At 34.8% G+C, this 11,751-nt stretch overlaps 1 protein-coding gene across 1 annotated transcript; it reads right to left on the reverse strand.

Annotated features, from left to right (window-relative positions):
- Nucleotides 1-257: 257 nt before the first annotated feature.
- On the reverse strand, nucleotides 258-1,640 carry LOC131054656 (BAHD acyltransferase DCR-like). The gene is made up of 2 exons (XM_057989205.2): nucleotides 806-1,640; nucleotides 258-653 (listed from the first exon to the last, which is right to left on the reverse strand). The coding sequence occupies exons 1-2, from the start codon at nucleotides 1,220-1,222 to the stop codon at nucleotides 258-260; spliced, it is 813 nt and encodes a 270-aa protein (XP_057845188.2). The 5' UTR covers nucleotides 1,223-1,640.
- Between the last annotated feature and the right edge of the window lie 10,111 nt (nucleotides 1,641-11,751).

The raw sequence follows: 11,751 nt of genomic DNA on the forward strand, positions 1-11,751 counted from the left end.
ATAAAAAGATGGAGTAAAAGTTACTCAACCTTTTAAGGAAAATATCAATCCCTAAGGCACAAAAACTAATATATTTCCATCCACAAAAGAATAAGAAAGAATCCATATGATATGTAATGGCCTGGATTAAATTAAGGATGAGGGACAAACAAAATCCGCGTCACTTTCCAAAGCACTCATGACAGCCGGAGGAAGGCAAATCTCTAATTCAATACTTCCTCCGCCTTCTCTACCAGGGTTTGCATACATCTTCCCGTCTAAACGGTCTCGTCCGGGCAGAGCCTCCGGGCACGCGTGACTGCCCGCCACACGTGTCCGCAAAACGCCTGGAAGGAAGAGATCGTAAAGGATGAATCCTGGTTGGCCTGCTCCTTTAAGCGGCTGATCGTGTGGGCGCTGAAATGGAAAATTTTTACTGGCAATGGAGGCGGGCAAATCTGTGGGACGTGGCCGTCTGGATCAAGGCCAAGTCTAACTGCAGATCCGGGAGGCTCTAGCAGAGACCTGTCGTAGATAGGGCTATCGGGAATTTTGTTCCTATTCGTTTTGCACAGACGTGACCAGAAATTAAAGAAATCCCAGAGCGAAGCGCCGTCGGCTATGGCGTGGTTGAGCGTGCAACACACGGCAACCCCGTCTTTCAGCTGAGTTACCTGCAAATTTCATATCCAACTGAAACCCTAAAAACCCTTGTACAAAAAGTTTCACCTTTAAATTGAAGATTTCCGACTATTTTCCTTAATAGCCTTAATTCGCAATAAACCCTTACCATTCCAAACAAGAAAATATGCGTTCATTGATTTACCTGGATTGCAAGCAACGGAAGGCGATGGCCTTCAAAGTTGACGGCCCCGTTGAGGGCAAATAGTTCTTCGACAGCTGGTGGAACTTCTGCTGTGGTCAGATCCTCAATACTTAGGTCTTCTGCCGTGGCTTCGATGAAATCTACGCCCGAGTCGTTGCAGAGGATGTAAATACCGCCATCCAGAGGACTAGTTGTTAACCGGCCGGCCAAAGGATGAAATTTTACCAAAACCTCAGACAGCGTTTCAGCAAGACGATCTACGTAAGAAGAGTATTCGTCTGCATGGATTTGATAGAAGAGGCCTTTTTGATTGTAGCTGATGAACAGCATTTGTAAATCTAAGCACGAAAGTTTGATCTGCTGAGCAACGGATGGAGTGGATGGAAATACACAGCGCTTTCTGTTAATACGAACCATTTTGCTGTCACGCAGATAAAACGCAGAAATGAGATGAAATGAAAGAATTTTAAAGACGTTCACGAGATCCGATAGTTGTTTTCACTACGCCTAAGGCATACAAATTGATTTTTTAACAGATCAAGGGCATAAAATATTGGAAAAAAGATGCAAGATGATAAGAGGAATCCTGACTGCTATTTAATCATCAATATTTTTTAGAGACAACTTGACAGCTCTCTTTTCATTTTCGGACGGAGGAATCACATTCTTTTTTCAGTGGACGCTGCTCTCTGCTTTACCGGTCGCCTCACAAACAATCTCACCATTGATCGATTCATTGTATGGCTAACAGTACAATGTTCAACGATGGCGGTTAAAAGCGAAGAAGACGACTCTGATCAGGTTTATTGTGAACAAGATTTCTGGATGTACGAGATGAGCAGCAGCAGTGACAATGGCCTTGTACCAAGTCCTAGGCCTTCCATTAACGCAGTCTTTAAGTTTTATTTAAATTCGGGCATATTCTCTCTTGCCTTTTATTTAAATTCGCGCATATTCTCCTTTCCATCAATTCCCTCACTACTCTCTCCATTCCCGCCCTCGTCACAAAGCCTTCTCCTTCCATCTTTATATCTATGGCCACCCTAATATAATAGCTAAAACTAGCAATTGCACCTTGGTGTGCAATGGGTACGGCAAAGAGGTTTAATGTGAATAAGGAAAAATTTAGTTTTTTTTTGTAATATGAAGATAGGGGTAGAGAGGAAGAGATAGAGGGGGAAAACAAGGAATATGAAGGTATGGAGATATAGATAGAGAAGAAGATAGGCATGGAAATGGAGAAAGAAAAGAAGACGGATATGGAGAGGATAGGGAGAGTTAAAAAGAGAGAAACGAGTGAGGGATAGATTGAGATAGAAGAGATAAAAAGAGAGGGGGGAGAGAGAGAGAGAGAGAGAGAGGGGGGGGGGGGCGGGGGAGATAGACAAACAAAGATATAGGAAGTGATATATAGACATATAAAGGGATAGATATATTATTAGAGATAGATGGAGAGATAATGAGTTAGAGGTAGATGAAGAGATGGAAGAGATAGAAATAGGAAAACACACACACACACACACATAGAGAGATTTATAAAGAGCGAGAGGGAGAGAGATGGAGGGATAGAAAGAAGGAGACATGTTTAAAGATATAAGGAGATCTAGAGGAAAATAGAAGCACAAATAAAGATAAAGTGAGAAAGGAAGAGGGACAAATAGATAGAGATTAGAGGTGGTTGGAGAGATAAAGATAGAGGGAGATAGAGAGAAATAGAGGTTGAGGGAGAGGAAGAGATAGAAATCAAGACGGTGAAATAGAGTGATAGAGAGATAAAGATATAAAGAGATACAGAGAGATAGAGATAGACAAAATAGAGAAGTAGAAATAGACAAATGGAGGGGGATAAAGGGAGAGAAGTAGGGGAGCTATGGAGAGGGGGAGTGTAATAGGGATAGATAGAGATATATGGGAAGAAAAAGATAGAGAGATAGAGCTATAAGGGAAGAGAAAATGATAGATAGATAGATAGGGAGTGAAGGAAGGAGATATGGTGAGAGATGGAGAGGGGGGAGATAGACAGAGAGAGAGAGGAGTAAAAGAGATTGATAAGGAAAGGAGAAAGATATAGAGAAGAGGAATATAGAGGGAAATAGATAGGTAGAGGAGGGAGAGAGGAGAGAGAAATATGGCAACAAATACAAGTAATAGAATAGGATAAAGAGAGGGATCGAGATAGAGAGAGGGCAATATAAATAGATAAAGATAGAGATAGAAATTAAGATAGGGAGGGAGGAACACAAAGTGTGGAGACACAGGGATAGGTAATAATAGAAAGGAGAGCTAGAGAGAGATGTAACTTGGGAAACATAAAGGGGGTGATAGAAGGAGAGAGGAAGATGAATATGAAGGAATATAGATAGAAAGATGGTGATGGAGAGGTGGAAATGTAAAGATATATAGGAAATGAAATAGAGTGGGGAGAGATAGGGAGATAAAGAGAGATAAAGAAAGTGGGGAGAGATAGAGAAATATAGATAGAGATAGGTTGGGGAAAATATAATTGTGTGAGACTGAGAGGGAGATATAGACATAGAGACGGGGAGGGAGAGAGGGAGAAAGAGAGAGAAACAAAGAGGGGATATAGGAGAATTAAATAGATATAAAAAGAGGGACAAATGGGGAAAGGGAGAGATAGGGAACATTAAAGAGATAGATATAGTGTAAAAGATGGGGGAAGAGAGATGTAGGGAGAGGTAAGGAGAGGGGAGATAAGTATATAGAAAGGGAGAGATGGAAGGAGAGAGGAATAGGAAGAGGGAGAAATAGAGACATGGAGTGATATAAAAATAGAGATAGAAAGTTATAAATAGGGAGAGGTCTTAAAGGTAAATTATTATATTTTAATTATATTATATATTATTTTGTATAATATTTTTTTCCACGATAATTGTTCTTAGTATTTGTATTGTATTTTATCTAATATAATTAATAAAAAATAAACATATTATATTGTATAATTAATTAGCGATGTACACAATCTACAATCTAAAAAGATAGTTCCATAAAAAGTATAGGTCTAAAATCCTATACAACAATTAAGTTACAACATATGGGGCATTAGCTTGAAAAAGTTGTGCAAAAACGTTAAAACCTTTCTTTGGCTTCATCTACCCTATTCTAATCAAATGCATGTACATAAGCATAATTATCCTAGATTAATTACTTGACAACTATGGGTTGTTATCATTGTATCTCTGAAACTTTTTGGTGCTAGTTCTTAGTAGTTTTCCTACTTAGGTGGAGTTGTAGTTTTGTTAGTTCTATTGCCTTGTTTGGGCAAGTCCTAAGTTTATTCTTCCTTTGCAGGTCCATTTTTCAGAGTGCTATTTTTTGTATTAATTTCATCTTATTTCAATAAAAAACGAAAAAAAACTATGGGAGTGGAAATCAAATGATTAAATATTTAGATAGGAAATTAAATATGAAGGGATGCTAGGTAGTCAACTTGTGGAACTTTTATGAGGAATGTAACTTGATGGTGTGTAGACTTAAATTATCTTGTTACAAAAATAAGTAACTTGGGTGTGCTCATTGTCTAGAATAATGTGCTAGATAATCCAATTGAAAAAAGGATTCAACTGAAATAAATTGTCAAAATCTGACAACAATCCCACACATTAAAAAAAAAAGCTTGTTATTTGAATATTATAAATAACAATTTTACACTAATTACTTTACTTTTTAAGGTAAAAGTACTAAATCACAATAAAACACAAAGACTTCTTATCACCTACCCTTTCGTTTGATGTAACAATACCTCAATGTCTATCACTTACCTTTCATTTGATGACATGTAAAACAACGCCCGCCACCTCAAAGTCGTAGTATTGACCATAGTTGTTAGGTTGCACCAATATTTAAGGTTGTTTTGACAATTTCATTAGTTGATGTGAAGTAAAATACGAGAACATTCAAATGAATTGAGGGCCCAAATTTGATATAAATAATTATACACAAGGGATTGTTTGGAAATAAGTCAAATATCCCTTCATAAGTACCTTCTTTTATATAACTTATTTTCTTTTACACATTAGTATAATACACTTACACATCATTAAATATGTATTCATTTGTATCTTAATAGATTAATCGTAATCGTATTTTAATTACACCTGTACATCCACACATTTTCATATATCTAATATCTACTTTGGTTTTGCCATTTTCAAGTCACAAATCAATTTTACGATTGTAATGTCAACCTTGCACCTATAGGAATGACCATCACAAATTTAAAACTCAAATTGAAAATTTGACCAACTTATGTCCATTCCTTTCTTGCTAAGGAACAATGAAATATATAGTACTGCAATTTAATGCTATGTATTGATATTTAAAAGAATTCAATTGAATTCTTATTTACCATCAAATCTCCTAATATTCTTTCCTCTCCAATCATTCCAAGATAAATCATTTACAATTAGGAAAGTAATCACTTCAATTCATACTCTAAAATGAATCTAGATCTACATATTCATTCTAGGAACATTTGCATGGCTAAAGAATATTATGCCCGATATTTTGAGTAAGTTTTTTAAGGGATGACCTAGGAGAATGTGTCCCCTTATGACACAATTAAAATCCTCTAAAGGTACTTTTAATACCGCTAGTCCCAAATATAAAAGGAGTAGATAAATCAAATGTGAATCAAACAAATAAAAAAGTAGGGTTATATATGATTATCATATCATTTCCATAGGTGTAAGACATTTTCTGAGTATGGAGTCAACTCTTCAAAGTGAAGACATTAATTTTTTTTATTTATTGAGATAAGTTACAAATTGCCATAAAAATTTCTTTTAAAAATAAAAATAAAAATCTCAACACACCCAAATCTCAATTGATAGCATCAAAATTTGTCTGTACTTCAATCACAGAGCAAAGACCATCTATTTGTATACTTCTAACATTTAATTATTGCAATATTCATAAAATAACTACCCTGATTACATCTGTTTATTAATCTAATTTAATTTGTGCTTTCTTGTATCAACATTAGAGTTTCTCAAATTTAACATAACTCTAATTTTCATCTAATATTAGATTTCTAAGTGTTTGATATACATTAACTCATTCATTTCAAATTAGGGTTGGGGATTACATTATGATCTATCTCTTTTCTATCCTCCCACTGTAAGATATCTTATCATCTTAATACATGTTAGGGTTTGTTCCTTGACTAGATTGTGCTCTTTTATATTAGATTGTTGCATTCTTCTCTCATTCACTTTTCATGACATATCCATTCTTCATACATGTAAACTTTTTATGTGATGGATATGAGTGTCTTCTCTATGGAGATTTTATTTTACCATGTATTATCTTTCTCATCCTTCGTTGAGCTGATTAAGTCTACCCTCACGTGTTAGATATGCTTGTAAATTTTATCCATACCTTCCATGTTGTTCTTATAATTTATAAAAATGATGAGCACGCCTTAGAAATGATATATCAAGTGATTCACCTATACATGACAGATTATTAAATGTTTCATGGTGACATGCCATTTATATGTCAATTATAATCCCATCTCTATAGATTCATTTACTTTCAATGCATTACCTTTATCTCTACATGATGATGAGCATAGTAATGATCTCATTCCTTCATATCTCATGATCAACCTATGGAAACTCATTCTTCACATAACTCTTCCCTACATAATGATAGATTACACATGTTGATGATAATTTAGTAGCTTTTCATGTCTCATTCATTGTTGTTTTATTTCCTTATTCTCCATTGCATGATGACATTACAAAACTTAATAGAGAACTCTTACACAATGATTATGATGGGATTATAAATGCATCCTTACATGTGAAATCATCATTACTTGCTAATTCTTAAGACAAATAATAACATATTATAGCTAAGTGATTTTGGTTTATAGCCAATACTCTTTACATAATTTTATATCCCTAACTCACATAAGCTTAGCACAAACTTAGAAATGATCTCTCAAGATTTATCTTTTGATCCATGTTCAATTATTAATATCACTTATGGGTCTTATACACCTTACCTCCATGTCACTCCAAATTCATGTAACTTGCAGTCACACATCAAATATTAGGAAGAGGACAAGATGTCAACTTACCACCACCTATCTTACCAACTAATGCATGTATCCTACTTATTATACTTTAATATGCATCTAAAATAAAGGAGTGAGATAATAATTAAACAAACAGAAAAGAACCAAGATAAAATATTCTTATAAATACTATATGGGCTTTTATAGATATAATTTTTCTCATGGTAAAATTAGTTATATCTTTGTCTAAGAAAATATAATTAGTTTTACCTTTTATAATTCACCTTGCACCTATAATTTTACTAATGACTAAAATTTCAATCCTTGAACAACTAACTCCCATGTTTGAACAATACATTCAACTTTACCATTGATATAGTTATGCTTTCCTTTCTAAGATGTAATTCTCTCTATATCTCTCACCCTATCTCTCCAGCTCTTTCCCTATCCCTCCCTATTTCGCTATATCATCTTCTATCTATATCTCTCCCTCTTTTCCTCTCCCTTTCCCTCTAAATTGCCCTATATCTCTCCCTCTCCCCCCTCTAGATCTCAACCTTATTATCTTCTTGATTCAAAGGTTTTTTCTTTAGTTCTATTTGGATACCTATAAGTGGATTTATAGTTGATTTGAAGATATCACTTCTTTGTTGAGATGTTTTTCATGCAATCAACATTATTTGCTAAATAGCTTACCAATTGACATCATGTACGACACAAATGTATGCAAAAAATAGATGTTCAAATTTTTTTTTCATTGGCCTTCCACACCTCTTCTATGTACCTATTGTGTGATTGCTAGTTCATATTTTAGAGAGGGATAAATCTACCTTTAGCTATCAATGGCTTAGAACATATTATAGTGATGCACGATGATTAGAAAATATCTAGTCATTGGACAATTCAAGTAACAAATTTTGTAAACTTTCCATGTAAATTAGTTAGTGTTACGACATGATGGTGTAATTGAACAATTGTGAAACACAAGTTTGGAAAAAACGGGTTGTGTGGAAGTTTATGATGACTCAATCTATAATGCCCCACTAAGGAACCCCAGAGGATGGCAACTAACTAGCCAAATAAATAGAGTAAATTTTATTTTAAACAAATAACATTACATTCATAAACTCATCATGAAACTAACTATAATAAATGCACAAGTAGAAGATAAATATTCACATAAGTAAGTCCTCTTGTGGGTTCCCTAACGTCGCTACTTATGCAATGCTCCTAACAAGTTCTACGAAACATAAACCATAATGAAATTATAATAACATTACATAATAAGATGATATGACAAGACCATGCCGATAAAGAACAAGATCTAAAGACAACAATGAATCCTTTGAATGTTGCTCAAGAGGCTTCAAGTTAGTCCTAAACCATGAAAAATGAAATAATGGAGAAAGAAGAAGAGGGTTTGAATGTGTCTTCATGACATTTGAAGAAGATGACACACAACTGCATAGTAACTTACATCAAAGGGGATGCAAATGTCCTTAATTGTGTTCAATAAATCTATAAGATGAGACAAAAAAACTTAAGATATTTATAAAGTACTCATTCCAAGAATCTATATTTAGAAGAAAAATAAAAATATCGTATTATGTTGATCACTAGATGCTATCAATACAGTAACACTAAACTCATTAATTGGAAGAGATGTAGGAGAAAAAATGTTAGTACAAGTCTCTAGAACCTTAGTTGATAAAAGGATACCAAGGTTCAAATAACCAAATTGCACCTCCTAAAGACTATCTACATTGGATGCTTGAATTGAATATCAATAAAAAATAGTTAGGGAAAAAGATGAGAAGGTGTACTATCTAGACCAATTATCTACTTCTACAACGAAATTAATATATCCATTATGAAAATATTGAATGATCACACAATCTTGTGTGAATTAAACAATCAATCCTATCCCACTATGTGCTATTTGATATATATAAATGAGATTGGTTGATAATGATGATATGCACAAAACATCATTGAATGATCCCTCATCGGTGTTAATAGATCCTCTCTCATAAACATGTATATATATGTTGTTACCCATCAAAATGTGTGGCATAGAAAAGTCTCTATTGAAGAAAACATACTTTGTGATGAAGCTACATAATGTCAAGCTCTAGAATATTTAACCATGTCAAGTGCCTTACCTTTCACGTTCTTTGTCTATGAAGAAGAAGAAGAACCAAATGATATAGCTCAAGGCAATGTGATATTTTGGTTCTATAGAAAATGTTTCAACTCATCAATATGTTTTGCACAACATTGATATCCAGAATTTCCAATTTTCTCACGATATTCACGTTTGGATATCTTCTTCTTAGCTTATTCCCCTTTGGAAGAGGAGGGGTACTTAAGGATTGCTTCGGATTTTTGTTTCTTGTCTTAATATTATTTTTCTTGTTCCTATTTTTGTATTTATTTTCCTTGCTATTTGAAGCCTGTTATTTTTATATTCCTTGAATAAAAATAAGAGCACATGGATTTTTAGACTCTAGAGTACCCCTATATGAGCTTAGACTACTCTTTGGATAGTGAGGTAGAAAAATCGTTAAGTGACATGGTGCATAGTCCATCTAGTTGCAAGAGCATCGTTAGTAGCATGAAATGTGGGAATAAGAAATTAATGATCAAGAACAAGTTTTGCATGAACAAAACTAATCAACTAAGAGTCTTATTTCTCGATAAAAAACCATTTCAACTATAATCATAGTTATTTGATTTTAGTGAAAATCTTCTAGATAATGTCAAGATTAGTGAGATACAAACTAATCAGCTCATTCTTTAATGTATAAACTTTCAAAGCATCTTGATTTTTAGACAAACCCTCCAATGTAGTCTAGATTTGATCGGGGATGTGTTAGAGGCAATGCGAATGCAAATATTATGAGAAATTGACACGCACAATATTCCATAGGCTTTATCATACTTGTTACACCACTTTTACTTTTTTTTGTAATAAGTGATGTGCATGTTCACCTTTTGTAGTCATATTGATTCGACATAATCCCCATTCTTTAAAAAGTGTACACAAACCATTATCTGATAAGTAGGAGATTGGTTCCAAGCTGAGTGGGGTTAACCTTGGAGGAAACTCCATGATTAAGCATGCTTGAGTTGGAGTAGTACTGGGATGGGTGACCTCCTAGGAAGGCCCAATGCTACCTCTCTAAGCATCATCTAGATGCAAGGAGTTCTAAGTACCATTCATTCTCATGAGAGATGGGTTCTTGTAATCCACTACACATGAAACATGGGTCAATGAGTTTGACTCAAAAACCAAACAGTTGAATCTTGATAGCAATATCATAATAAACTATTGTATACTAGACGAGTTGCAAAATAAAACATCATTATATACACGGACAAGTATGAACTTAGAGTACAAATCCATGGCCATGGTGAGATCTTCAATGCTTAGGTCTTGTGCCGTGGCTTCGACGAAATCGACGCATGCAGTAGCAGTAAAAAATCTACGGTGCAGAATCGTTTACAAACGTTTAATGACCGCCACGAAGATCTCAGCCACGAAAATCGCGACCGACCCAGGTAGCAGGTTAGAGTAAACATTCGATATTTACCGGATTTGACGTGTTTAATTCAATTCTGATAAGATTTCAGTCACAGCAAGTAACGCGGGCATGTCAATTTTTCTCACGTTGATTTGCTTCTCTGCATTCTTCGATGGAGATGGCATGTGCTTGGAAATTTTAAATGATTTTCATCATTCTAAATCATGGAATCACTGCAATTATTGATGGCATGAAGACAAAATAACACAGAATTCTGCAGTGTTGTAATGGGCGAAGGTTGAACCAAATATGAAAATTTGAATTGTAGGGCGGTGAGGGTGTGAAAAGACTTTCCCTTAATATCTAGCATGAGTCTCTTACAGTTTGTGCCAAAATGGAGTCTATAATATTAAACCGTTGCCTACATGCCTCTTGATCTTTTCCCTTGTCTTTGGTCTTGGAAAACAACCCTACTTAGTGCTTCTTCATCCTTTGATATTATCTCTCACACCTGTAGAAATCTAATTATTATTTTTATCTGGAAATTGCGTTGTCTTGCTGTCTTCTCTAACTCTGTCCTCCCTCTTCAGATTGAACTCCAGAATCTTTGTGCCATTCTCTCCCTTCAGATTACCAATCTACCAACCGACCGACGCAACATCTCATTGTAAGGGAAAAGGCAAGATGATCTTTTGCAACTTCAAGACCTTCTCAAAAGGCAATGAGAGTGGAAACAATTTTTCTGATTTCTACAAAGCAGATTAGAGATGTATCATTCAGCAAGCTTTTCAATCTTATGACAAGGGAAATACATGAGACAGGCGATGATGAAGAGGTTCTCATACAGTTTGCTAAAGACCACCGTGACTTTATTTCAGCTTCTGAGATGAAATGTAATGATAACTTGAATTGTCCATGTTCTTGACTGATGTTATTGTTCCTATAGCTCACTGATTTTATTTTGTAGTTCTATCTCAACACTGATTTTGTTTGCTGTTGTTGTTGTAGCTGTTTTTACAACAATATTTCATTTTACTAGCATCTATTTGTAATTATGTCGACGGCGTGTCTTTTTATGAAATGGACGAGCTCTAAAAGTACATCGACGGTTGATGGGACATCTCTACCACTGCAAGACGATTGACAAAACTAGAACCGTTGATCACTTTCACTGTTTTTTGGGTGTTGTTTGAACTGCTGCCATTTTGTTTCGTGATTCATAATAATTGCATTTAATAGAAATAGTATGATTGCATCTTTGGACTCATTCTTTTTCTAACCGCGGATGGACTACCTTTCCATTACAGGTTTGTAAAAATCACTGTCTAGAATATATACGTGACTTTAGCCAATTATTTATGACTTTAGTTTGCCCTTCTATT

The sequence above is a fragment of the Cryptomeria japonica genome, chromosome 8 (assembly GCF_030272615.1).
Source record: "Cryptomeria japonica chromosome 8, Sugi_1.0, whole genome shotgun sequence".
Lineage (NCBI taxonomy): Eukaryota > Viridiplantae > Streptophyta > Pinopsida > Cupressales > Cupressaceae > Cryptomeria > Cryptomeria japonica.

What these genes read in the sequence shown, in the direction of transcription:
- LOC131054656 (XM_057989205.2), bottom strand. Translation starts at nt 1,222, where the DNA reads ATGGTTCGTATTAACAGAAAGCGCTGTGTATTTCCATCCACTCCATCC. An exon ending in TTCCGTTGCTTGCAATCCAG is followed by an intron (nt 654 to 805) that starts GTAAATCAATGA and finishes TGAAATTTGCAG; the next exon opens with GTAACTCAGCTGAAAGACGG.